The sequence below is a fragment of the Rosa rugosa genome, chromosome 5 (assembly GCF_958449725.1).
Source record: "Rosa rugosa chromosome 5, drRosRugo1.1, whole genome shotgun sequence".
Taxonomy (NCBI): Eukaryota; Viridiplantae; Streptophyta; class Magnoliopsida; order Rosales; family Rosaceae; genus Rosa; species Rosa rugosa.
In genome coordinates this window covers 5,380,163-5,404,142 of record NC_084824.1, presented here as the reverse complement: position 1 = coordinate 5,404,142, position 23,980 = coordinate 5,380,163, and the positions used below count along the sequence as shown (strand labels likewise).

General features: G+C 37.4%; 3 protein-coding genes across 4 annotated transcripts; 2 read left to right on the top strand and 1 right to left on the bottom strand.

Moving 5' to 3' along the window:
• The first annotated feature begins 958 nt into the window (after positions 1-958).
• LOC133708936 (probable WRKY transcription factor 3) lies at positions 959-3,880 on the top strand. 2 transcript variants are annotated; one of them, XM_062134528.1, is made up of 5 exons: positions 959-1,512; positions 2,153-2,638; positions 2,720-2,829; positions 2,939-3,097; positions 3,326-3,880. In XM_062134528.1, the coding sequence occupies exons 1-5, from the start codon at positions 1,090-1,092 to the stop codon at positions 3,606-3,608; spliced, it is 1,461 nt and encodes a 486-aa protein (XP_061990512.1). In that variant the 5' UTR covers positions 959-1,089; the 3' UTR covers positions 3,609-3,880. The 2 variants fall into 2 exon arrangements, with proteins under 2 accessions (XP_061990512.1, XP_061990511.1); XM_062134527.1 differs by having other exon boundaries at positions 961-1,512; positions 2,153-2,829.
• Positions 3,881-4,165: 285 nt separating this feature from the next.
• On the bottom strand, positions 4,166-7,465 carry LOC133708938 (uncharacterized). Its single transcript, XM_062134529.1, has 8 exons — positions 7,143-7,465; positions 6,149-6,588; positions 5,971-6,057; positions 5,602-5,868; positions 5,211-5,512; positions 4,976-5,104; positions 4,558-4,875; positions 4,166-4,473 (listed from the first exon to the last, which is right to left on the bottom strand). The coding sequence occupies exons 2-8, from the start codon at positions 6,429-6,431 to the stop codon at positions 4,363-4,365; spliced, it is 1,497 nt and encodes a 498-aa protein (XP_061990513.1). The 5' UTR covers positions 6,432-6,588; positions 7,143-7,465; the 3' UTR covers positions 4,166-4,362.
• An 11,146-nt stretch (positions 7,466-18,611) lies between these two features.
• On the top strand, positions 18,612-23,379 carry LOC133708229 (probable protein S-acyltransferase 22). The gene is made up of 9 exons (XM_062133688.1): positions 18,612-19,226; positions 19,328-19,441; positions 20,192-20,596; positions 20,917-20,985; positions 21,069-21,140; positions 21,253-21,381; positions 21,507-21,587; positions 21,690-21,878; positions 22,334-23,379. The coding sequence occupies exons 1-9, from the start codon at positions 19,185-19,187 to the stop codon at positions 23,114-23,116; spliced, it is 1,884 nt and encodes a 627-aa protein (XP_061989672.1). The 5' UTR covers positions 18,612-19,184; the 3' UTR covers positions 23,117-23,379.
• Positions 23,380-23,980: the final 601 nt, after the last annotated feature.

The following is a 23,980-nucleotide window of genomic DNA, read 5'->3' as shown; positions in this document are numbered from 1 at the left end:
ATAAATAAATATTGATATTAAAGGATTCACTTGTATCCAAAAGAAGAAGAGAATGGACTCATGGAGTACCACAAAGGGCATGGCGTCTACATGATCTGATCTTGAAAATGTAAGAGAGTCCAGGATTCCCTGCCAGCCTGCAACATTATGTGTCTCCACGAACTCCATTCTTGGCTGCATTACCCTTCATATATCCCACGTTTGTATTTATGGAAACTATCAAAATTATATATATATATATATATATATATATATATATATATAGTTACACATTTATTAAATTTTATCCCAAAGCTCCACTATGCCTGTGTTGAAATTTGGAGTACTCGTTATCGTTTTCAAAACTAGCTAGTTAGTTTGCCAGAAACACAGACATATAATCATTTTCTAAACTCAACTTGTTAGTCATGTTGTTTACATTGTATCAAGTTAGTTTCTGATTGTGACTGTGACTCCATTTTTCGCATATTACGATAGTTATTTAACTTATTTTGGTATACATACGATGATGACCTGATCGAGCCCTCTGACCATGCATGTGCCACTATCCTCAAGATTTACCACTTATTAGTAATGCAACTCATAATAATCTCTTAAGACTTAAATACTTAATTATTACATAATTTTCGCGTAATCGACGACTAAGTGGACGAAGGAGAATAATGTTTAGATTATGACTGGGTAACGGCATCTCCGGCGGTGCACGTCTGCACCATAATAATAGGGCCAGGTTTAACGACTCTAGCTACGTGTGTGTTGGTTTCCTTTTTTAGTTTTTACACTAGGGAAGGTGGGTAGTTCCAGAAAGTCGCCGGGGGCAGCATCGACATTTCGTGGATTGAGATGGAGGTAGTTAGCCACCAACACCAACACGGCAGCACAGCACGTCAATATCAGAAGCTTCAGAAAGTTAAGTAAATTAGATAATTAAAAAAAATAATAATAAGGACAAAAAGAGAAAGCAGAGCAAAAAATCAGAGAGAGCTTTTTCGTATCTATCTCTGCGGCGTGGACTTTTTGGCTTGAATTTCAGATCCACCCAAACCCCAAAAAACAAAAAGGGAGAGGGAGAGTTGGTTGTTGATCAAAATGGCTGGAAACGAAGAAGAACACCGGCAGCCGCCGCCGCCGTCGCCTCGTCCTCCGCATCCTTCGCGTCCCACGATTACTCTGCCGCCGCGGACTTGTTTTGAGACGATGTTTAACAACAACTCCGGAACCGGCGGGAATACTGGGGCGGGCTTGGGGTTCAGTCCGGGGCCGATGACTCTGGTTTCGAGCTTCTTCTCTGATGGGGAAGACTGCAAGTCGTTTTCTCAGCTGCTGGCTGGAGCCATGCTGTCTCCGGCGGACAGGGCGGGGTTTCCGCCGCTTGAAGACAGGAATTCCGGGGATGACAGCAGTGATTTCCGGTTCCAGAATGGACCGGCGGGGATGTCGATTGGACCGCCGTCGCCGATGTTTCCGGCTGGTTTCCTCGACTCGCCGGGAGGACTATTCTCACCCGGACAGGTATATACGAGTCTCTCTCTCTCTCTCTCTCAGTATTTGTATTTGTATTTGCTTTATTTAGAAAGTTTGACACTTACTTTTTCTTCCTTTCCTTTTTCTGTTTTGTATCTTTTGGCAAAGTACATTTTCTTGTTTTCAGTTTTGCTGCTTAAATTTAGGAGAAAGGAAAGAAGGGACTTTAAGTCATGTTTTATAATCTGAGACAGTTTTAAAATGGCTGCCAGAATCCTTTATGGAATGAGATTATGAGATTGACACTCCCTAAATTTGGCTTTGAGACTTTGAGTTGGCTATCACATGGTTTCCAAAACCTACACATGAACATTTGCAAAGTTAGGGGCGTTTATTTTTGACATTTTCACACACTTGAACGAGGCTGCTGAATTCTATTGATTCCTGATTCTTATTCTACGAATGAATTTAAGGTGTCTAGAATCAAAATTTGCGGTCCACTGTATGTTTAGAATCAGATTCCAAGGTGCTTGTAGAGACTTAAATGACTAACCCTGGTGTAGTACATTCATAAAAAGCTTGAGGCTTTGTGGCCTTTTTACTTCTTCCACTTCTATGTAAATGGTCCAGTACAGTCAGTACCCTAATTGTATTGGTTTCTCATTGTTGTGATCTGTGAATAATGTAGGGAGCCTTTGGAATGACGCACCAGCAGGCACTAGCTCAAGTGACAGCTCAGGCTTCACAATCCCAATCCTACACTTTTCATATCCCAAATGAACACTCTACGTCTATGACACAGCTTCCGATCTTTACTTCCAGTACAACACCACCCCAGGAGATGCCATCTGAAATACCCGATTCTGGGGTCACTCTGAAAGAATCGTCTGATATCTCACATTCGGAACAGAGATCCCAACCATCTTCATTGACTGTCGACAAGCCTAATGATGACGGTTACAATTGGCGGAAATATGGGCAGAAGCAGGTGAAGGGGAGTGAGTTTCCTAGAAGTTATTACAAATGCACGCATCCCAGTTGTCCAGTCAAGAAAAAGGTTGAACGCTCGGTTGATGGCCAGATAACTGAAATCATTTACAAGGGTGAGCATAACCATCAGCGTCCTCAATCTAAGCGCCCAAAGGATTCTGGAAATCAAAATGGAAATGTTCAGGTGAATCATGACTTAGCTTCCCAAGTTCATGGTGAGAACTTGAACAAATCAAAAGAAGGGACTTATTCAATGTCTAAGCAGGGTCAGGAATCTAGCCAAGCAATATCTGGGACAAGTGACAGTGAGGAAGTTGGAGATGCTGAAACAAAAGTAGAAGAAAAAGATGAAGATGAACCTGCTGCCAAGAGACGGTACAGATCTTTCTATTTTCTATCTACTGATGGGCACACATAAAGTTGTGTGCCAGTTGATGTTACTTGTTTGTCTTGTGTTCTTAACAACTTATTATCTACTCTGCAGAAATATGGAGGTCAGGCATTCAGAGCCAGCTTCTTCTCATCGGACTGTGACAGAGCCTAGAATCATAGTGCAGACAACCAGTGAAGTTGATCTGTTAGATGATGGCTACCGGTGGCGAAAGTATGGGCAGAAAGTTGTCAAAGGCAATCCTTATCCAAGGTAACACTACTTGTCCTAACTTTTAAACCTGTTGGAGTTAGATTTTCTTACGTGACATACCATTAATCAGCTCATCAAAATTTGTGCCCAGCGCAAGCATAAAATCTTGACATCTTATGTGATAGCTGAACTTTCTAGTTTCTATTTGCCTTTTCCATTTATGTGAAGATTTCATAGATTTTAGCATGTTCGGTATGGAATTTTCTGAGCCGTCTTACTCATCTGCAGGAGCTATTATAAATGCACATTCCAGGGATGCAATGTACGTAAGCACGTAGAGAGAGCAGCAACAGATCCTAAAGCCGTCATAACAACATATGAGGGCAAACATAATCATGATGTACCTGCTTCTAAATCTGGCAGCCACTACGCAGCCAACAACAATGCATCAAATCTAAGATCAGGCAACCCGGGAACTGAAAAGCATGCCTCAGTTAGCAAGATGGATCCTCGAAACAATGACCAACAGCCTGTAGCGCGTCTACGTTTAAAAGAAGAACAAATAACATAGTTCTGTGTGTTTCAGTCAACCAAATTTGATATTTCCACGATCAAGTGAAATCTCTCAAGTGATTTTGTCTGAATCTGTTTTTCACTTGTGGCCGTAGTTTTGATCAAGGCTAAGTACCCCAATGCTGATGTATAAAGAGAAGGGGTAATACAAAAGAAAGGAAGAAGTCTGGTTCAAATGTAAACTAGCTTACAAGCATACTGTATTGAGATTCATAACTTATGGTCTTATGTGCATTCTTTTGTATATGGAAATGCAGTAATGTTGTTTTATATGGTTGTTATTGTATTGATGTTTGAATATCAGGAAAATGTTTCTACATTTGGCTTGGCGATTCCTGCTATACAGTATACATTCTGTTCTGACTTGGTATCTATTCTGTTCTGAGAACCTTAAATAAACATCATAAACTCAGTTATGACCTTATAACTTCATTCTTCTGAGGTTTGTCACCATGATTACGATTAAGTATAGCTCAAGGATGATAACAGAGGAAAGTTGGCAAATGAGTTGTAACAAAGCATAACGGGTAAAATATGTACAAAATTTTGATGCCATTTTGTAAAATAATAATCCATTTGCTTCTCATTTTTCTTTATTCCCTCCTTTGCACCATTGAATAGGTATTAACGATCTAATGTTTACCAAAAAAGAAAAAGAAAAAAAGAACAAAAAATACATCTTCTGATCAATTTCTCCGCCGGACTAATAAACTATTGCAAACCCTCTAGGACGCCACTGGTGCTTGTCTAACTCAGTCATTCATGGTAACAAGAGTAGGTATTTGACCATGGTTTACAAAATCAATCTTATTCAAGCGCATACAACACAAGACTTGCTCCGGTAGTTCTTCTTGTTTTTGTGCCTGAAATGTTGTTTAAACACATTTAGTTTTGATTGTTAAACTAGTGTAGATGTAACATTGTACTAAAATAGCGAATTAATGTACCTGGATTGTTAATCCCACATGAAGTACCCCATTCTTCAATCTGTCTCTGAATGATTCAAGCCCTTTCCTGGAGATGTAGCTGAACCTGTGTATGTCTAGATCAATTTCAAAGTAATTAGGCCCCCTGAAGAAATTGTGTTGAGGGCGCGAAAGCACTGGTTTATCATTATAAGCACTTATCAGCTTCTTCTCAGCAGAACTCAGTTGGAGCTCGTCTGGATTCACCAATCCAGCCAAAATTTTTAGCCTTTCCCTGAAAGGAACCAATGACTCCTTTGTGAAACCCTTAACCATTTCGGTATCATCCTCAACAAATCTCTGTGACATTAAACAAAGAATGAACACAAAAATTACACTCTATGCACCACCAAAAATAGAAAATGTGAATAGTGAAAGATCAGCGAAGATATTCAAATACCTTGATAAATTCTTGAAACTGAGGAGATATGTCTGTGTCAAAATTTTCACTAACTTTAAAGTATAATACAAGACTCATGCCTTCACCATCACTTTCACCAAGGAACATTGTAGTTGGATATGTAGGCAACTGCAACAACAATAATACCAGAAGTCTTTGTTAGCTTGATAAACAAATTCGAAAACAGTGCACTAGAAAGACTCGTGTCATCAAGCATGAGCCTGCAGATATGTACCTGTATATTAACAATGAGGAGGGAAGGAACTTTATCGTGTGGTTTTATAGAAGGAAGCTCAAGATACTGAGCAATGTGATCTCTCTTCCTTGGGCAGATAAACATATCAATACCAATTGGTACATATGAGCTGCAGTTTGGAGCAGGGTACTTCTGTTTGTCTTTGAAATAGTTCTCCCCACGGAGCTTAAAGATTGAAGGCGAGATTTCAGACCAGGATCCTGGAGTTGGCTTCTCTACCGGTGAACAAGGAATCCGTTGTCCTGATTTAGGACGGAATAAGTACTTCTGATCAGAAGCACCTGCACATTTTGAGCAATGTTGGTTACTCTATCAATGATAAATGAGTGAGTTCAAAATAACAAAAGACCATGCTAACTTGAGTACATACATGAAATCCTTTCGGGGTTGTCGATGGATTTTCTCTTGTAGGAAAGCATGATAACTGATTGCTTGGGCTGATTTTTGTCATTGTAACTGACTTGGGTTTTCTCTAGGGAATGACGTGCACCTGCCCCATCGATTTTCAGATAACTTTCATAAAACCCTTCATACTTGCATCCATTATCTACAATGCATGCTGCACTTTCATACTGGACTAATTGACCATTTGGGATGTTTCCAATTCCATTACCTACTACCATAGGAGGAAACTCATCTGACATACCAAAAAAACAAAGACTAGCAGTGTCAAGATCACGAGCTAACACTCACAAATAAACCCACAGAGTATAGGAAAATTGAGATTCGAGTATATCACCTCCATGTACACTAGCAAAGTCATCATCTGAATCAGATTCCATTATACTTTGGGAGTCAAACCAGGTTTCAGGTCCTTGGCATTTCCCTGTATTACCAAGTTAAAATTTTAAGGTCAGAGATCGATTACTTAACTAACAAGAAACTAAGTTGCTTAGATATGATCGAAGTATTCTCACCACCATTCCCATCAATCTGACTGTGGTTCCATTGAAGTTGAGTTAGATGAAATGTGCCATTGGAAACCTCAGATCTTCTGCAAGTGGTTGCAGCACCTTTCTCAAAGTCAAGACGCACAAACTCACTAACAGACTGTCTCGTCGGAGCAGGAATCTCTGAGTTTATAACGGCGGTGGCTACCTTCTTGCTCTTCCTCCCCCGGCGCCGCCCTTTGCCGACTCTGTCGACTTTTTTCTTTTGAGCTCTGATAGTTTCACTTGGCTTTGAGACACATAGACCCATCACTTAGCTTCTATTTCAGACTTCTTCTACAAAACCACAACTCCTCCTCTCTTCGAATAATTGCTGTGCCAACTTTGCAAAAACAGAAGGCGCCGTGGAAATTGTAAAAGAGGCCGTATCACATTGCCATACTTGATACCACACCTTTGAACAAAACCTGAGGAAACCCCCCACAATCCCAATTCGTTTAGTAAAAAAGGTCTAGTAATTACCAATAAAACTAAAAACCCTGATGAGAATGCGTTAAACATAAGAACTTGACACGATTGAGGTACTGGGAAAATAAATTAGAAGAAAAAATTGAGGCCTGAACGAGTCTTTATCAAATAGGGACAAAATGATAAGCTAGCTGATCGATAGGTTGAGAACCAGAAACTAATATATGTATGTCAAAAGAAATGAAGATAAAGTAATATGGTGTGGTACAGTTACAAGCAGAGAGTAGTTGCGAGGTGTTATGGAAACATTAAAGACACAGTAAATGCATAATCACATCCAAACTTTCAATCATTCAAAATGAATCAATACAGTTCATCAAGAAAGTTAAACAGCAAAAAGTTAAAAAAGACAGGAAACAGAACCATATAGTAGATACGATCGAGTAAACCTATGAAAATTGTAAATGAAACCAGTGTCGATCATCATCATGAACGAGGACGACGTATCTATTTTGCATAAAGTTAATGCATGCAAATGGGAAGAGAAAGCGACCTGGTGCGGGGCAAGAATTCGGACTCCGGCGAGAAAAAAAAAAAGAAAAGAAAGGAAAACCGTCGTTCCCGGTGAGGAACTAGGCCTCCTTCTCTCCCTGAAACGGAACTTTAGTTTCTGTGCTCTATCTGTTTCTCTTTGCTTCGTGTTAGATGAAAACGGATTCCGGTGAAGGGTAATTATACGATGATGCAAAGGAGGATTAACTAATCAGGACAGCAGGTAAAAAAATTTGAGCATCCCAAATACAAAGACAGCAGTTTTGCGTTGAAGTCGGATCCTATTTTGGGGATGTGCCTCTGGATTTGTTGGAGCAGCTTATCATACACTCCCGCTTCCTACGCTTTTTCTTTCTTTTAATTTCTTCCCGTGTCCGACGTGCCATCTATTTTGTTCCATTTTTTATTAAGTTTCCGGTTTGGATTACCATCGACTTAATTACCTAGTACAAGAAAACTTACCTGGAGAAACAACGACAACACAAGTTTACTAAGAGAAACCAGCAAGGGCTGTACGCCTGTACGTACGGATTCAAAGGAGATATAGACTATGAATATGTCTAAACAGCACGACATCGATCCGAAAAACAAGAGATGACCTCTAATTTTTAGTTTTAGATTTATGAGTTCTTAATTTCAAACTCAAAAAGTAAGAAGTGGTACCTTATACAGAGTTACTGTCCTAAAATTTAAAGTAAAAATAAACAACAAGAAGATTAGAAAACTTGAACGCCAAGATAAAGAAATCTTCGGAAAACATAGATAACAAAATAGGACAGATTTCTCAAAAAAAAAAAAAAGGACACTATAGTAAGAGATTTAAAACGTAAAAACATCAAAACTCTCCAATTTTGCACCGATCACGAGAACTAATTCATGGAAGGCATGAAACCCTATAGTAAGAGCTTTCATATAGTTGATATCAACTTTTCCATTGGTTAATTCGTTGTTTTATGGGTCGTGAGTGAACACTTAGGTCAATAGTTATGCATATCTGAAGTTGACGATCATTCTTTTTTATATTTGTTAACTTCTTTCCTTTTGATTTGATAGTTGTTTTAGTTATCAAAAATGATGGTTCATCTAGCATTATTATAGTTTAAAAGTAATATTTCATTTCAGTTCATGTGTTTTAATAAGATTAATTTTATTATAAAAAAAAGATATATATATATATATATGAATTGGCACATTAGAAAAAATGATCGTGTGTAGCTATTGATGACATCTTATCGCTAGAGTGATTAATTTTTATCGTGATTTTAATATATGATCTCTTAAAAATCATAAACTTCAGACTTTGAAACAATACAATACAAAACGAAAAACACAATTTAGTAAGAAATGATTCAACAAATTGCTTAGCTAGATAAACAAGTCGAGGTAATGTAAAGATTTTCAATCTCTTAGAGCATATCTTTTAAGCTGATAAACTCCTTGATTCGATCAAACTTCAAATTTTATAGGGGAAATTACTGGTCCCCCCTTTAACTTTTGGTGCGTCGACAGTTCAGTCCTTGTTATTCCAATTTTAACAGATAACTCCCCAAACATTCAAATTTCACACAATTTGATCCAAAATTACCATTTTACCCCTCACTTACTTTTTTCACACACACACACACATATATACATATATATATATATATATATATATATATATATATATATATAGACACACACACACACATATACATTATATATATACACACACATATGTATAAAATTATACATATATTTATATATCTACATATACATATACATATACATACATATATATATATATATATACATATACACACACACATTAGATATATAAAAGTTGTGAATTTTTTTTATAATATGAAACATAAACATAGTATATAGACTTACCAAATACATAAACACATTAGATATATATGTATACATACATATATATATATATATATATATATATATATATATATATATGTGTATGTATATATCTGCATATGTATATGTACACACACACATATATACATATAAATATATATCTATATTATTATTAAGAGAAGAGGCTTTGTTAGCCAAAACTCAAAATTTTGACAGATTTAACCCTGAAATATTAAAAAAGAATTAAATACTTGTTACTCCCTGTACTTTGCTGCTAAAAACAATTCAGTCCCTCACCTTTTAAATTAAACAGCTTAGTCCTTATTCTCTCTAATTCTCACACAATAGGTCCAAAATGACTATTATGCCCCTCACTTCCTTTTTTTTATTATTTTTTTATTTTCTCTCTTTTTATTTTTTTATTTTTCTGTATATATATTTTTTTCTGCTTCTCTCTCTCAGCTCTCTCTCTCTCTCGGGATTGGGACTTCTCGGCCATGGCCTCCATCACAGGACCACAAATGCTTCGGTGAATCTGCAGCTCCCCGCTCTAGTTCCCCAACCCCAATTCCAGCTCCGACCAGCCAGCTTCGATCCCATTTCCAACCAACCTGCCTCCACTGATCTCTACTCCTAACCCACCACTCAAACCCCCAATCTCTCACCCTCCTCTGCCTCTTCTGCTCCACTGAATCCCAACCAGAAATCCTAACACCCAAACCGGATCCGCATCTAACGCCCCACTCAATCCCCAAAATGGATCCGCCACCCTGACGACACCACCACCCCAAACACTAAGACCCATGAAGCTATGTCGGCTTCAGAGCCCAGAAAAGCTGAAGAACATTATCAGTAGACTAATCCGAGTCCAAATTCCGATACCCTATTACGGAAGTAGTTGCTCGACGCTCCGTGAAATTCAAATTCTGGTGCTCTATTACCGACTCCATCTCTGGTCTCCTCTCTCTCTCTCTCTCAATTTTTCCTCGTTGTTTTTGTGATTGATGGGAAAGTTTTGGGCTTTTTGTTAGAGTTTTGGGTTTTTGCAGAGGAGACTTCGTGTTTGCTCTCAATGGTCAAGACATTCGATTCTGTGCTCTTTGCCTATGAAGGTTTCTGTAGCTTGAAGCAGGTCAGTGACTTCAATTTTGTGTCTTTGTATATTGTGAATTGGTCAATTGGATGGTTAAACAAGTATGTGAGTAGTCAATTAGTTTCAATTTTGGGTCTTTGGGGATTAAGATTTGAGAGCGTGTGAATTGTAGGCAGGTTGATATGAAGCTAAAGGTGTGTAGAGACAATCCGATCAGAAAAGTTTTAGTAAGGGAAGCGAAGGCATTTCATGCTGATACTCTAATTGTTGGGACTTCCAAAACCCACCATAGAATTCGATCATCCGTTTCTGTTGCCAAGTACTGTGCCTGGAAATTGCCCAAAAGTTTCTCTGTTTTCGCTGTTGATAATGGCAAGGTTGTGTTCAAGAAGGAAGAAGCTGATAGCTGTGCACATCAATCACAAGGTCTTGTTTGCATTTGCATCTTCTGGGTTTGGATGATTTTAGTTCAGTGTTTGACTATTTGTTTTACCGACTCAGAAGCGTTAACTTCGCCCCACTCCGGCAACCGCTTTCTTCACCATCTTTCCTCCATAACTCAATCGAGGCCTCACTGTGAGCATTAGGTTTCTGAAATGAGTAAAGAATCGGAGAGATCTGGTTCGCCGTCGGCGAGATAGTTTCGACCGGAGCTTCTTAGTCTTCTAGTGAGGCGGCACCGTTTCGAGTCTTTGCATCGTTCGGATTGATCAGAATTTCATTTTGTAACCGAAATTTGATTTTTGAAGTTTTGAATTTTCTGAGAGAAGAGTGTGAAAAGCTTTAAGGTTCTTTCGGTTTAGAGAGAGAGAAGCAAAAACAAAAAAAGAGAGAGAGAGATTAAAAAAAGAAAGAAAAATAATAAAAAAAGATGAAATAAGGGTATGATAGTCATTTTGGATATGTTGTGGACCTATTGTATGAGAATTAGAGAGAATAAGGACTAACCTGTTTAATTTAAAAGGTGAAGGACTGAACTGTTTTTAGCAGCAAAGTACAGGGAGTAACAAGTATTTAATCCATTAAAAAACTTTGAGAATAAATTAAATCACAAGGGTAAATATGACAATTATAAAATAGATTTTGTTAATAAAATTAAAAAGAAATTAACCCACAACCCCCACTTTTCTCTCCCACTATTTTCTATCTGCAATAACTGTTTTATTTCATTTATTTTTTTTTTAAAAGAAAAAACTATTACACATGCAGAGCATGTATGAAGAAGACTAGTAAAAAGAGAGAGAGAAGAATAAAAATATACACACACATATACATACATACATACATATATACTCACACACACACACACACATACATACATATATATATATAAAGAGAGAGAGAAGAATAAAAAATATATATACATACACACACACACATATATATACATATGTATAAAAGAGAGAGAGAGAGAGAAGAATAAAACAAAAAACAAAAAAAAATAAGTGAGGGGTAAAATGGTAATTTTGGATCAAATTGTGTGAAATTTGAATGTTTGGGGAGTTATCTGTTAAAATTGGAATAACATGAACTGAAGTGTCGAAACACCAAAAGTTAAAGGGGGGACCAGTAATTTTCCCAATTTTATATTTAGTCAAGATACAGTTCACGTACATATTCTATAAGTTTGCTTTCACTCGATTGCCAAATTAAATTGTAGGCTTTGTAGGTGATCAAAGTGGTTTGGTAGTACAAGTGGCGAAGGTCGCCACTAACCCAACAAAAGAAAAATGAGAAGAAGAAGGTCAGCATCAATGGCAGAGTGGCAAGCCAGACTCTCTCTCTCTCTCTCGTTAATTTAATTTCTGTGCACGTCCATTTTCATGTCCAGAAGAATCAATCAGTAGGCAAATGCTAGCTAGCTGCTGACAAGTGACAAGTGACCAGAGCTGATCACGACTATTTTGCTCTCTTTGCTAAATAAAACTTAGACACATGCACCACCAACCTATCCCTCTTCTTTCAATTTTCAAATGCAAATTAAACCACCAGCTTCAGGTACTTGTATATTTAAGTCCTTCGGATATTTCAATGCATGAATAGCATTGCCAAACTTAGGCAGTTATTGACATAATTAAACAATGTGTTCAGAGTTGGAAGGATTTATGTGAAGCATATCACAATGGGATGCCTAACCAAACAATAATAATTAGCTGGTTTTGTCTGTGATTAGGGATATAAGACTAATCTATATTACTATATGTAGTTAAAGTGGACTAGCTCTCCTTCTGCCGTGTTTAAGTGGTTGGTCTGTAAAGAGGGTTGCTTTCATGAACCCATTACCAACCACCAGATGAAGAAACTTTGAGGAAAAAATAGACTTGATGTCCCATAAGAACAAAGTTAGGTAATTAAGAGAATAATTGATACTTGTTGCTATGCTAACAACTTTGTATATTATATTATAATCTTGAATCCGAAGTACTGGTAACTTTCTTGAAAAAAAAATTATATACAATAATTAACAAAGAAAAAGACGAGAGTCAAACTCTTTAACATAAATATTAAGATTATAATAGAAGCAATAATAAACAATATTTAAAAACTTTTTTGACTGATATTCATCATTATGTATTGTTCTAACCAATTTCGGATGTTATAGTCTAGTCAAAAGGAAAAGGAAAGATTGCACAATTTTCATCACCATGAAAATTTTAGGTTTTGAAGGCTTTCTTGAATTCCTGTGCATAATACAAATCAGATTGAAACAACCTTAAGACAATTTCAATTTAGCATTAGAGCAAGTTCACCCGTTGGGTCGCCGGGTCACCTACTATTCACTACTTTTGTGTGTTTATTTCCACTCTCTGGGTCACGAAATACGTTGTACCCGTGACCTAGGGCACAAAATACATTGTGCTCGTGACCCAGAAGGTGAAAATACACATAAAAAGCAGTGAATAGTAGGTGACATAGTGACCCACGGGTGAACTTGCTCTTACCCTTCACCACATTACCCTAGATAGCTACAAGTCTCTGTAGTTATTCAATGAAGCTTTAGCCAAGACAAAAAAGAGCATCATACAAAGAATCTCTCAAGCAAATCATATCCTAGTTTGGTGCAGTAACACTCAATAAGAAGGGACAGAGAATATCTAACTACTTTAAGATCACAAAGGACAACCTGATCAAGAATAATTCTTTGTCTTGCTTTCAAGATTTTTGACAATTTTCTAGTCTTTCATTTTTGTTTAATCAAAGAAAGGAGTGCATGGTCATCTAAGGACTGTTAACCCATAAAAAAAATAGATAAAAAAAATGAAAAAGAAAAAGAAAAGGAGAGAGATAAAACTAATATACTTGTGATAATATATTAGCAAAGCCAAGTAGCCAACAAAAGAAAACAAAACAAGATATTATTTTGTGCAAATCCTCAGTGAACTACACTATGATTATTGTGTTGTGGTAGACAGCTACAATGAACACTAGCAATACTGCTTCTTCTTGTTTTGTTGTTTGTTCCCTTCAGCCTAAACCCACACCCACTACGACAACCTCCACACCTTAACCAGTTTTAGCAGCAGAATTAACAAATTCTGTTATTTGATTAGTGATCTCAATCCATGAACATATTATTTTCAATGCTCAAGTTTACACAAGAAAGATGGACCAAGTTCAATAATCCATATATGGGTCACATTTGGTTTCTGTCTTCTCATGAAATTCATGCAGAGGTGGATGCTTCATTGAGTTTGCCCTGTGTTTTGGGGACAAAGATTTAAGGCTGGGACTGGGGATATGTAAAATTTAAGGACCCAACAGATAGCTAGCTAAACTTCATTGATGGCCTCAAAGCATTAAAATCCCCATGTTCTAAATTTATAGCTTTCTTGTAAACTGTATCTTAGCACATGGAAATATGGGAGAGAATCATTTTCAAATCAAAACTATGTGTTGCAAAAACTAAAACAAAATTGATTAGAACTGTTCTCAACACTGTAAAACAAACAACACAACAGGGAATGGTAAACTATGGATCATTGGGAGACTAACACAAGTCCAACCCAGAAAAAAATAAGCTCTTGGACTTTTATGGGCTCGGCCCAAATTATATGGATCATGGGCCCTATTAGTAGGCGTTCAAGTGGGCTGGACCAAACTATTTTGTAGAAAATATCATAATATGCAAACTTAAAACCGGCTCAACTAATAAAGTGTCTGAAAATTGAAATTTAAACCCAACCAATTTATAAAACACAGTTAACCGATCCAACCTGCTTAACCTTTGAACTAAACAAGTCGTATAACATTGAATTCAAGTCGACCCATTCCACTTAAATAAAGTAACTAGGACGATCCACTTGGTCCCATTTTAGGCAACAAGAATGTATGACATATGACTTACAATAATCATTACCATAAATTTTCACATATAACATACACTAGAAGCAAAAGAAAAAACATATAACCCTATAAACACTTGAGTGTTGAATACGCTGATTACTCGACAAAATCTGTTTACTAAACTTAACGGGTTGGCCATTTAGGAGTTGGCAGGTTAACCTAAGATGTACCAGTTTATGATAACTTGACCCGTAATTATTTTTTGTTTCAATCGTACATATTCAGCATGCAAATTTCCAGCCTTGTTATCCAATTGTGTCAAAATTGATATATCCCTATACATGTCAAAAAGATGGGGACATCCGGACATAGGCTTTCCTTCTTGGCCATGATTGAATGCACACCACATGTTTGTATCAAGACCTAAGAGAGTAATGATGGTAAGTTATTAGACAAGGCAAAAGCTCATCTCCCAGTCTCATGTCTCATCCACCTGCACTAACTGTAAGTCTATATACCTTTAATTTCCCATCGAGTAAAGAGTGAATAATGAATGACCCTCTCCCAAGTCCCCGAGCTTTTACCCCTTTCTCATGGTCCTGCACTCCTGCAACTACTCGTCTACTCATTACTTCTTACTCATGAGAGTCAGCTTCGTACTTGCTCCACAAACAAGATAAAAGGTCACCTCCTCCATATATCAAATTTGAGTATTATGTTCCGACAATACCAATTAACGGTGAAATTTTCAAGTGAGAGTATTAAGACTACTGTTAGACTGATAACTACAAGGAAAGGATCGTGTCGCATTTACTCGAAAAGAAAAGAAAATGCATGGCATTCCTGCTTAAACTTAGTGAGTTGGTGTTTTGTGCCACCTAATTAAATCGGAGGAAAAAAAGTGCATGTTGGGGTCATTCTTAAGTCTATTAAGAACTAATATAGTTTTGATTGAGAAATACTCTATTAAGTGAAGGGACCATTAGGGTTCCTAAGTCCAACACACTAGGGAAGCTAGCTAATGTGTCACGGATATAATACAATCACATTTCCCTAAAGTAGAACTAGAAAAGTGAGATTGGTCACGGGTTAAATCCTTTGGCCTTCATCTTGGACATAAAAAATGTTAAAGAACATGCCAGTATATTATATCAACTCGGATTTTTGTATCATTCTCTTTGTTTTTCTATCCTTGTTCTATTAGACCACATTGGTATTCTGCATTCTTATCTTATGGTTAAGATGTAACTAACCAAGAATTAAGTAAGCATCAATTTCTTGGTATCAGTTAGGCTGGATTTTGACTTCTATTCCATTAAAATAAGAACAAACTCATGGGTCTGTTTGTTTTTTGTTATTCAATAAAAGATTAATAAGGACAACTATTGATTAATTTTAAATTTTGCTGTTAAAGAGAGAAATGATTTAAATTTATGATGTACTAACACTTTGTTAGAGAGAATGTATTGTCTAGTAACTAAATGCTAGTTTGCAACTTCAAATATGGTTTATTGAGTAAACTGCATTATATAATACAATACAATCGCGTTTGTAGATCGAAATGAACATATAATTGGTACATGAGCTTAGCTCATTTTCCTTAATCTGTAGGATCTGCATTTTTCCTCTTTGTATTTTAAACTCGGACAACTTGCACTTAAACAGTGGACTAAATTAAGAGTTTAGCGCTATATATTGTCAATAATATGATGATTAAATTGTTAAGTAAGACACTAATTTTGTTAGAAAACTAATTGACACTACGCAGACAAGTTCAAACCTTATAAAGGTCATTCTAGATTCGAGATGTATGTTCTATTTTTAACATGAAGAAAAACACTCCACATTCTCAAACTTTTTCTTTTACCATGAGTCCATAACAGAGTAGCTTCCTATACCAAATCCGGACAATAGTAAATTAGCTCACTCCTTGTATATAAAAGGTTTCCTATATAGTTCTTGCTTCTTTTTATTTATTTATTATTATTATTTTTTAATTTTACTATATAGTAAAGGCTCATTCATAATAATCAAAATAATTATTGAAATATTAATTTACCAAATGGTCCCAGAGCTAGAAGAGCATTGATTATCTGGTAATGCTCCCGCAATTTAAGGCCGAGGTTTTTCTTTTTTTCTAGAGCGTTGATCCGGTCATCTATCACAACAAAATGCAAGAGTCGCTATAGTCGACGGTCCAAAGCATATCTCGGTTCAACACTATATTAGGATAAGCCGATAAGGAATCGTTTGAGGCCTCCTTTACAGACCAAGACAGATAGAGATCAAAACGACTTAATGTCCAACAAGTCTCTGTCAGGGGCTCAGGGCAATACTTTTTTAAAACAAGCTTTCGTCGAAATTTCTGTAATTTCACACCGTTATTATGTCAATTCATAAAATAAGGGTACCGAAATTTCCATCGATATCAAAATTTCAAATCGTAGCCAAAGAGCGGACTGGTTTGACACCCACCATTTGATTTACGGTGGAACTCGAGAAGAACTGTGGCAGGTGTATTCTAGCTCCACAGATTGGGTACAGTACAATTTACAATTGCTTGTTTACCAATTAAAGTTGGGCAAGAAATTGGTTGAAGTAATTTGTTTTTTTTTTTTTTTTTCATTTGTTATTTTGTTTGTTCCAAATCTGACAAGAAAATGCCAAAGGGAAATTGACAAAAGGTTTTTGAAAACCCAAGAGGAGGAGCAGTCCCATGCATATATAAATCATAAATGTAACAAACACCTCGCAGTCTGGACCATCCTTTCCTCACTGTTATGTCACTCTCTTCCCTGCTGGCCTCTGCAGTTTGATAACTGTCCGAATCAACCCCCACTGCAGTAAAAAACTGTTTATCATTCTCTTCCTGTTTACTTATGGTTAATGGTAATTTGGCATGGCTTTCGTTCGAGACGTCTAATTGTATTTCGGAATATGACATGTTTCGGATTCTTGTAACGTCAAATTTTTGTTAGCACCAGAGTTTAGGGTAGAAAATTCGGTTTATGTCACACTTTAGAGTGCCGTAGAATATCCGAGAATGAAAATGAAGAGGGGTGAGAAAAGTGACTTCTCTTTTATCCAAATTCTGGATCAACTGCTTTGTACAAGTCCACATCCTATGACCCGTGAAGCTCTAATTGACTTGTAGGCTTGCGCCAGGCACATGGCACATTCAAATTTGGCTACTTGCAATTATAAAAGTTTCACCGAATTCAATAAACTGGTTTCTTTTGGCAACAAAATTCTCTAGTTGTTTACCAAATAACCACTTGAATCCAAAAGTCTCACAATTAGGTCATTTCTGATTTGATCCCAAATAGTGGTTAGGTTAATAGGTTGGAGTCTTTGGGTCAAAACCAAAATGATAAAGGAGCAAAACTATAGTTACAATCATGTACCAGGAATATTATATATTACGATAGTCTATTCATTGGTTTTGTTCGACCACCAATGATAGCTCGCTGCGTATGTAAATTTTTAAGTACTACGAACATTTTTAATGTACACGAATTAATAGTAGGAGCATTATAAACATAAAATTTGTAAAAAAAGAAAATTAATTGAGTGGGCGGACCTATCACACGACAAGATCGCCTTACCTAAATTGTCTTCATGTTGCAGCATTTTCTATACTTTTTTTTTTTTTTTTTTTGAAAAGGGGTTTGGAACCCAGCCTAACTGGGAGGCTCAGCCCTACGCCCGTTATTATTATTAAGATTTAAATGATGCATTTTCTATACTTAACAGTCACAGGATCATTAACTTGGCTATTAATTTTTCTCCTTGGTGAAACAAAATGAAAGTAATGGCTTTGCAATGCAGCAAACTTGAAGATGAAGCATCATTCATCAAAGCAACACTGACAAGAGAGAGGTAGGGTCGTCGTCATCATCATCATCATCATCATCATCATCATCATCAACATGGGATCTTTTCTTGTTGCAAATAGTAGTAGGCACATATATTTTCCTATTGGCCACTGGATCAAAGCTTGGTCCTTCTCTACCAGGGCGCATCAAAGCCAACCACCCCCCCTTATTAATTTAAACAACATGATGAACAAAATTCAATACAAGGAGGTGTTTGTCCGAGACCACAAAGAGTTACAAGAAGTAAGATTTATCCAATTCCACAGCAGAAAAACACCATCACCATTTATACACAGAGCAAAGAAAATACCAAAAAAAAGCAAAACTTTATTTACAAAAAGAAGAAGAAGAAGCAAAAAAAAAAAATGACAACTGTGAGTGGCAACACTGGCCTGTGCTGTGACACATGATTTCCCCAGAGAAAAGGGTAACGCTAGAAACAAGAAAAAAGTAAAAGGGGTGGGGGTTGAGGGTTAATTATATGCCAGAAAAGCAAAGGGGAAAAACCAGTGAGACCCTCTTTCTCTCTCTCATTTCCTTTGTATACAGTATAGTCAATTCAGTGTTAGATCTTTGCTTTGCTCCAAGTAAAAGGGCACCTGCAAGAAGAAGAAACAAGAGAACACCCAAAACCAGCAAAGCTCTCTTCTTTTTTGATGATTGAGTAGTGAAGCAGACAAAGCCTTCTCATTGAGACCCATTCAAAACCCACTACCTCCTACCTGTCATATCTTCTGATTAGAAACCCTCCAATGTCCATGAAAGCTCTTCTGGGCTGGTTCCATAGTGAAGCCATTAGCTTTAATTTTCCCTGAAAATGAGGGAAAGTGGAGGTTGATTAAATAAATACAGACAAAGAAGCTAAAGGGATACCCAAGTCATTATCTCTGTCGCTCATTGTCTTCCTGCTTGTGTTGGTCTTCAGAATTCAAACCAGAAAATGAGGAAGCATGGATGGCAGCTCCCTTATCATCCTCTTCAGGTATTTTTTTTTTTTATTGGTTTTCAGAAATCTTGGCATTGTTTTGTAACATATAGCTCAGAAGATAAAAGGTTGAATTTTGGTGTTGTTTATATCTGAAGGTGGTGGCTGTAGCTGTGTTTCTGGCTTTGGCCTTTGCTTTTTATGTCTTCTTTGCTCCTTTTGTCGGGAAGAAGATTTTCCAGTATATTGTGATCGGCCTCTACACTCCTCTTGTAAGCATTCCTCTCTTAAATTCGTTTTGGTTTATTAACTTTTTGCTCATTTTTGGTGGGTTTAAGAACTGAGATCCGTGATTTCTCTGCCTGGCATGTGAATTATGTGTTTGCTTTCTCCAATCTGGGTTCTTGAACTTCAGGGTAGTTCAATTTATATTGGTAAATTTTATTATTTGAAATATGTATTGTCTGATAAGGAAAATGGGTGCTGGTCTTTTGGTCTTGTAAGAACTCCTGCTGGTCTTTTATGCATGTTTCAAACTTGATGTGTGGACAGAAGCGCATTATTAGCTTGTGTGAGGTAGAGTCATTGTTACAAAACCCTGTAGATGAACAAACTAGCTCATGCGGAGTATCTGTGCGCCATTGCTTTAATATCGAACTACTTGTGTGCTGATTTTTTTTTTTAGTTAATTTGAACTTCAAGGAGTCAATCCATCACACTTAATGCCCTTTATTTTCATGGCTTTGAGATTTAGAACCAACACATTTGTTTTAAGTGATAATTCAGACCCACACATAATCAACATATCTGGTGAATTGTGATTCCAAAAAGTATTTAGTAAAATAGAAAAAAGTATACTTAGCTGACTAAAGATTGAGGTTTAGAGATATGAAATCTGGAGGCTCCAAGTGCTTTATCTGAATGCCAGTTAACAAAAGATATGTAATTTGTCATAAATTTGCATCCTTTAAATCCGGTATTATTACAAATGTCCTATCAAGTAATATTTCTTTTCTTTCCAGATTACATGTGTCTTCAGCCTATATATATGGTGTGCAGCTGCTGATCCCGCAGATCCAGGAGTTTTTAGGTCAAAGAAATATCTCAATATTCCAGCCAATGAAAAGCATCCTAGAAGCAAAGATTCTAAACTTTGTGGGGAATCAACATCATCGATGCATGAAGCTAATGATGTGACAGTTGGAGGAAGACCTCTGGATAAGGATGCACTTGGCAAACTTGGTACTTCAAAAGCGTCCAACAGTGATATTGAAGTGAAGGGTGCTTCCTCAGAAAATTCGTCTTGCTTAATGTTGCTTTTCTCTCCATGTGCTTATATCTGTGATTGCTCCGGATCAAGTGAAGAATCTTCATTGCACCACATGAGTGAAGAAGGCATGTTCTATTGCAGTTTGTGTGAAGTTGAGGTGTGTAAACGCTCTTAAATGCCTAGATTCATGATTTCCATGATTTCCACATAAGTATTCAGTTGTGTTTTTCAATCTATAACAACTAGAGTTAAGGACTCATTGAGGTATCAGTTCGATGACATTCCATGTAGATATTTGGCATGCTGCCTTGGCGTTTCACCTAGGAGATATTATAAATTGAAAATGATTGATTCGCTTTTTCTTCTTCTTCAAGACTAAGAACAAAGAAATATAGAAGCTCGAATAAAAAGTGATGTGTCTAGAATGATTGTACTGTTAATATCTCCTCATGCTCACATGGTGTTTCCTTGATACAGGTTTTCAAGTACAGCAAGCACTGCAGGGTTTGTGACAAATGTGTTGACAGTTTTGATCATCACTGCAGGGTATGAAGGATTTTGATTTGTTGTATATTCTTTTATTGTGCTTACATAGTTCCTGTAATGGCAATTACATGTTCACGTTGTAGTGGCTCAACAACTGTATTGGAAAAAAGAATTATCGACAATTTTTCACCCTTATGGTTACTTCTCTCCTCTTGGTAAGCATAAGTCTCCGCTATGTGCCTTTGTCAGGATATTTCATATGTTCAGACCTACAATCACCAACATAAACTGGATTTTCCAATGATTCCATAATTTATCAATTTGCAGCTAATCTTACAATGGTCAACTGGAATCTTTGTGCTTATCTGCTGTATTATTGAGAGGAAGCACATCTCTGTGGATATATCTACAAAGTTGGGAAGCAGCTTTTCTTTGGTGCCTTTCGTCATTGTCGTGGTTAGTCTCTGCTAGTATATCTCTTGTTTTGGATTAAGCTTCAAGTCCTGATATACCATCTATAAATTCAAGCCTTTCTCTATTTTCACTTATGAGGAGAAACAATTCCTTGGATTATATTGCAGGCAGTGTGCACCCTTTTGGCTATGATTGCAACCCTGCCACTTGCTCAACTTTTCTTTTTCCACATCCTCCTTATAAAGAAGGTAAGCATTGCAAATGCGTCCTATTATCATTTTGACATTTCTTTTAGGTGAATATCATAATATGGTTAATGAGCTGATTATCTTTAAATGAATCCAATGCAGGGAATCAGCACATATGATTACATCATTGCTTTAAGGGAGCAGGAGCAAGAGCAACAAGGAGTTGGGGGTCAGCACAGTCCCCAAATGTCTCCTGCAAGCTCACTTACTGGATTAAGCAGTGCAAGCTCCTTTACTACCTTTCACCGAAATGCATGGTGTACACCTCCGCGACTGTTCCTTGAAGATCAGGTAATTTGGCAGCTTGCCAGACCATAGATCTTTTATTGATTCTCATTTGTGTTTACACTGCTTCTTTCAAAATTCATTGCCTTTCCAAGGGTGATGGATTCCCAATTGATGGACCTTTTGTGCAAATTTCTCCCCCTTGGCTGGAGCTGGTATCTGTCTAAGCAGCAGCAGTGAAAAGACAATAAACAGTTTGGCCTGAAATTTGTGCTGAGAGCCTATTAGTTGGGATCGTTGCAATGCATTTCTATAAGTTTTAATGAGAAATCTATAAGTCAGGGTGCTATGTTCTACTTTAACTATCATGACCTTTCTGGATGTAGGGTGGAGATTCTTATAAATGACCTAGTTTTTACTCTTGTAAATAGGAGTAGACTAAACATGGCAGTAGCATTCAGGTTAAAGATGAATCTAAAACAAATGTTCTGATTGGTTTTTCTGCTTTGTTTTCCTTCCAGTTTGATGTTGTACCCCCTGAGACTGGATCTGTTAGCTCATACGGAAAAAAGATGGTGGGAGAGGAACCAACTAAGAAGAAGAATACTGGAACGGTAAAGATCAGTCCGTGGACTCTGGCAAGATTAAATGCAGAAGAGGTATCAAAAGCTGCTGCAGAGGCCAGAAAGAAGTCTAAGATCCTGCAGCCTGTGAGACGTGATGCTCCTTTTCGACTGGAAAGAGACAATAGCTTTGGCAGCAGTGGCCGCCGGATGGTTCCAAAGCCTGACAATAACAGAAGACGAACTACCAAGCGGGTGCGCCTCCCAGCTGACCTTCCTGTGGAGGCTTTAACAAAGGGCACAGCTAAAGCTGTTGATAAAGGTTTTACTGAGACATCGACTAGTTTGGCCCCTCTTCAGCTTGAAGCTCGGAGTGCTTTCCAAACAAGCCGAGCTATGTCAAGCTCCATAGGGATAGCAGCTTCTTCTCCTGAGAGCAGTTTAGACTCACCTGATATCCATCCCTTCCGGGTATCCTCATCAGGAGCAGAAGAGGCAAGGCGGCTAACAGGTCTGCCTGCCGCTATTGCAGCTGCTCAGAAGGGAATCCCACTGTCAAGGTCAACTAGTGATGGTGGATATGACGCATCTGGTGGAGAAGATAGTGACAGGGTTCCTCCCAGAAATGTTGAAAGATCAACAGCAAACTGGAGTAGCCTTCTCTTTGGCTCTGAACAGGATGAGAGGGTTGTCAAACAGAAAGCAGCATCTTCTAGCCTGGCTAACAGTAGAAAGCTCTGATCAATTGTGTCGTAATGAAACTTAGGTCATTTTGATTGGTTTCGTCGAGAGGGGCAGTTCAATATTCTTTCATTTGTGGGCTGTAATTGGCCTTGAGATCTTAGTTTCGAGGCTTCATGGCAAGGCATGGCATGCTCTGTATAGAAAACTGTATGATTGTGGTTTTAACTGAAATGCACACTTTGTATCTTGTCTGAAAAACTTAATTGCAGATTCTGGTGGATTTCACCGACTGCCTGAATGGCAAGTTTGCTGTCACAATACTCCGAATTTTGCCCTGTGTAGTCGTCTTTTCTTAAAAGCAATGGTTGATGGATAGCTTCGCTAGATCTCTTATTGCAGTTATTGAATGAACTTTTGTAAATGAATATTGGGTATGCTGGATGTTATGGCCAAAGATTCCGAAAATGCGAGTAGAATTATTCCTGATCATACTGGACGATAAAAGGTGGACCTGAATGCCCGGTCTGCTTCCTTTTTCACTCCTTTGAACCATTCAAACTTTACAACAAAATTCAATCACCCAAATCAAACTTGATGATCACTAAAAAGAGTTTTAGTAGGTTATGCTACAAGATGGCACAAATTATGGGAGTAAGACTAACCAACCAACCAAATTTCTACCTAGAAAAAGTCGGTAGCAATTCCATTGATGTTCTTCAAGATGTCCTGGTCATTTGTTCTTTGATAACTTCACCTGCTCTAAGTTGAGGAAGAGGAGAAGAAATGAGACTTGAGGAAAGAGGACCAAAACGCTGGTCAAGAGTTGGATCACAATGTTTGTAACTGCTGCAACTAAGCATTTAGTTGCGAATTGAAGGACAGAGTACTTTGAGGCTTGGATCATTTGCATAAGAAGGATTT